This window comes from Mizuhopecten yessoensis, unplaced genomic scaffold, assembly GCF_002113885.1.
Source record: "Mizuhopecten yessoensis strain PY_sf001 unplaced genomic scaffold, ASM211388v2 scaffold11133, whole genome shotgun sequence".
Taxonomy (NCBI): Eukaryota; Metazoa; Mollusca; class Bivalvia; order Pectinida; family Pectinidae; genus Mizuhopecten; species Mizuhopecten yessoensis.
In genome coordinates, this window is record NW_018408896.1 from 2,567,633 (window position 1) to 2,572,260 (window position 4,628).

At 36.7% G+C, this 4,628-nt stretch overlaps 1 protein-coding gene across 1 annotated transcript in view; it reads right to left on the reverse strand.

Annotated features, from left to right (window-relative positions):
* The window catches only part of LOC110466398 (myoferlin-like), a 102,818-nt gene that overhangs the window by 12,875 nt on the left and 85,315 nt on the right, over positions 1–4,628 (reverse strand). Inside the window, exons 46-47 of the mRNA XM_021522851.1 lie at positions 3,884–3,972; positions 2,109–2,343 (exon numbers count right to left, since the gene is read on the reverse strand). Coding sequence (XP_021378526.1) covers positions 2,109–2,343; positions 3,884–3,972 — 324 coding nt within the window. The remainder of the gene's footprint in view (positions 1–2,108; positions 2,344–3,883; positions 3,973–4,628) is intronic.

Here is a 4,628-nt window from a genome sequence, read left to right on the forward strand (position 1 = left end):
GACCCTTTTTGGCCCCGCCCCTCAGGCCCCTGGGGGCGTAGGACTAAACCGGCAACTATTTTTGTTGACCTTTGTCCATGAAAGGTCCCTGCAAAATTTCATTGCAATTGGTTCAGGGGTTTTGGAGAAGAAGATTTTTGAAATTTTAGTCAATTTGACCCCTTTTGGCCCCGCCCCTCAGGTCCCTGGGGGGGTAGGACTAAACAGGGGTTTTGGAGAAGAAGTCGAAAATGTAAATTGTTTACGGACGCACGACGGACGACGGACGACGGACGACGGACAAAAGGCGAACGCAATAGGTCACTTGAGACTTTGTCTCAGGTGACCTAAAAAAACATTGGCCAAAGATATTGAGTTGTACAATGTAATAAAAGAAATCACAAAAGTTTCTCTTTTTTTTTATACGCGTGTAGTTTGTCATTGCATATATGCACTTTATGAAAACATTTGAAAAGGGATATTCGTCTCGTGAATATTCCTTTCTACGGAAAGGTTTGTCCCATGGTTGAAGAAAGGTGTTTAGCCCCGTACAGATGTCACATTCCGGTACTAAATTCAATATATATTTATATATATATACTTTATGTTTATGCCTATTATCATTGTTGACATTTAATTGTAAATGTATGACGGGAGAAGCCCGTGATAAATTGTAAAAACGTGTGCCCCATCCCTTGTTCAATTTTATTGGCAAGAAATATGTTTAAAGCTAAATAAATTTAAATTCTGAATATTGGCAAGTGTGCAATTAACTTCTAATGATGAATAACTACTGTTCAATAAGTTTTAATACGGACTTAGAAATCATATTACTTGGTTTCATAGTGCGGTAAGAAGTTGCAGTTGCCTGACGCCCCTCTCTGGGGGCCCCTTTGGAAACCGTTTCATCTCGCCCAGACCGCTCGTGTTTACTGCCTAGTCAGGTGACGTGATCGGCGCTATTTTTAGCAGGGCTTTCCCGAACAATTCAAGTGGTCAAACTGGACATTTGGAACGGACTATGAATATGGGGATAGCGAGGTAACATAAGTGGAAGTGCATACAATACATACATTCATTAAAAAAAAAAAGGCTTTTCGCGTGATGTCCCTTTAAGTATTTGTCCTAGTTCTTTGTAAGATATGTATTAAAACATGTATGTTTTACATGGTACAACAAGATGTTAATATTGCATCATCTGTTTTGGTCTGGTGGTACCATGTTAGTTATAGGCAGTTAAGTAAGTAGACCTACATAATTGAATATAATTTCTTTTTCTTGGGGGTATTTCAGCTGTGGTACAGCTTCATTTGGGCATTTTACATCATCATGTAATTCGTAAGTCCCCAAAGAATTATTAATTTACATTCAGTTCATCAATATTGCTCCCTTCAAGTTACTTGGCTCGGCTTGCATCAACGGATTATTAACATATGTTTCCTTACCAGATAGCCAACTCAAACTGAAGGTAGTACCAAACACCACAGCTGTTATAGCCCCTTATAGCCCAAATTAATTATTTGTGTAATAAATTGAAGTATTTAATCTCAATATTCCTTGCTTGTGTCTTTTGTTCATAAAACTGTACTTGTACAACACAGAAACTTTAACGGGTACATTCTTTCACAGCTTTACATTTTATATTACCTCCTTGATACAAACGTGACAGGGTGGGCAGTATACATGTACATGAACTTGTTTCTGTTTAGTTTTTGAGGTGGACAAAATATTCTGTTGAATTCTACATAATTCTTTTCACTTAATATTCTGTTAAAATGTTCACAAGTTCACTGTACTAACTAACTTACATTTTCAGTTTTTAGCCAATAGAGATAGTAATACACTGCCAAAGCTTTATGCTGTAAGTATATACAGCCAATAGACCGCCCTATTAGAAAAACACCTTTGTTAAGAGATCACTTTTAAACTGCAGTTATTTTCATGATCACTGAACCTGTGTTAAGAGATCATCTGCAATAAGATTTCACTTAATGGACAAAGGTGGTCTCTGAATACAGGACCAACTATGTATATGTTATTTCTTTCAAACCAGTTGAACTGAGTTTAATGAAAGAGCAGTGATTTTTAAACAGAACATCAGGGTAACAGATACGGACACAGACACTCACCTTTTTCTTCACAACCATCGCCTGTTCTGCTGGCAGGTACTCGAAGGGGAAGACGAAGCGCCAGTTGAAGTTGCCTTCACCATCAAGTGAACGGTAGTGGACGTCCGTCTCCTGTTTTTCGTCAATACCCGAGATCCATCCCTTGACGTAGATGTCACTCATCTGTTCCCCAGTTATGGATTCTTCATCCAGAACAACATCCACAGTGTTCAATATGATACAACGCAGCACAAACCTGACAACAAAATGTGTAACAAAGGTCAGGTAAAAAAACACCAACCTGGGGTCAACTGTGTAAGGTCAACAAAGGTCAGGTAAAAATAAACACCAACCTGGGGTCAACTTTGTAAGGTTAACAAGGTCAGGTAAAAATAAACACCAACCTGGGGTCAACTGTGTAAGATCAACAAAGGTCATATTGATTTTAATGAATCAAATTATAAATCTTGACAGAAATAACAATAGTTTTTTTTATTGACACATTGCGGTAAGCATTGTGATATCATCAAATTCAAAATTTCTTCGTTTGTCAAATATTTTTCGTAGTCTGTACACCGTTTTGATGTGGTCCATCATGTGCGCCATGTTGCTGAGAGTGATTCCCTTTGGCCGTTTGTTTTCGAGAAAAATTATATGAAAATCGATCTCATTAAAAATCACACAATTAAGTTAATAACATCATAAACCAATTAACATACAGCTCATTGTCCCATTGCCTAGACCTGAATTCCGCGAAATTGACCATTATCTTTGACATAAGCCTTTGTTTACGATGAAAAAGTACTTCCGGTGAATGTATTTTACGGAACCATCAACACTATATTGTTTATCACTTTGCATCATATATACTTCCTACTGATGTTTTAAGAAAACAATACTGAATTAATCAGTGTCAGTTTATTAACTTGAAATGATGAATACCGGGTTGTGTCAACATGGTCACCAGTACTTTTCACTGGAGACCAAAACATGAACGTGAAGGTATTAAAATGACCGTGGAATATATCATTGATCTCGTAAAGGTACATTTTTGACTTCGATTTATTAGTTGTAATTTAGACAGTTTTCAAAACGAACGGGCCTAACTTATACTTCGAAACAGCGAGAAATTCGACTCATAAAAGTTTGATTCATGAATATAATATTAGTAGTGTTATATAAAGGGTAAAATATTCGGACTTTGTCTTAAGTTCGACACATCGAGAAATTTGAATCTTCGAAGTTCAATTTATAGAGGTTTGACTTTATTCTTATTTAACAGGTGTACTTACCCTGATGGTTTGACTGTATTCGTATTTAACAGGTGTACTTACCCTGACGGTTTGACTGTATTCTGATTTAACAGGTGTACTTCCCCTGATGGTTTGACTGTATTCGTATTTAACAGGTGTACTTACCCTGATGGTTTGACCGTATTCGTATTTAACAGGTGTACTTACCCTGATGGTTTGACTATATTCTGATTTAACAGGTGTACTTACCCTGATGGTTTGACTGTATTCTGATTTAACAGGTGTACTTACCCTGATGGTTTTACTGTATTCTGATATAACAGGTGTACTTACCCTGATGGTTTGACTGTATTCTGATTTAACAGGTGCACTTACCCTGATGGTTTTACTGTATTCTGATATAACAGGTGTACTTTTCCTGATGGTTTGACTGTATTCTGATTTAACAGGTGTAATTACCCTGATGGTTTGACTGTATTCGTATTTAACAGGTGTACTTACCCTGATGGTTTGACTGTATTCTTATTTAACAGGTGTACTTACCCTGATGGCTTGCGTGGTTCAATGTTGAATGGTGATCCAGGTGGACCGAGTGATTTGGGGAAAATATCCACCCACATCTGTACCTTACCCTGTAACATAATGAACATATGGTAATTGATTATCATACAGCACAACCTTGTACAAAGAGTGCCAATCAACCAGGAAACATTCTTTTGGGACATCCTACATGAAGTATAATGTTTCAGTGATTTGTCGACTTGTTCTGTGTCAACGTGATACATATTTTAACAATTTGTTACACAATATGTAATACAATGTGTTAATATGTTACACAGTGTGACAATACGTTACACTATGTGTCAATACGTTACACTATGTGTCAATACATTACACTGTGTCAATATGTTACACAGTGTGTCAATACGCTACACTATGTATCAATACGTTACACTTTGTGTTTATATGTTACACAGTGTGGCAATACATTAAACAGTGTCAATGCATTACACAGTGTCGATACATTACAGTGTTTCAATACATTACAGTGTGTCAATACATTACACAGTGTGTCAATACATTACACAGTTAGTCAATACATCACACAGTGTGTCAATACATCACACATTGTGTCAATACATTATACAGTGTGTCAATACATTACACAGTGTGTCAATACATTACAGTGTCAAAACATTACACAGTGTGTCAATACATTACACAATTAGTCAATACATTACACAGTGTGTCAATACATTACACAGTGTGTCAATACATTACACAGTGT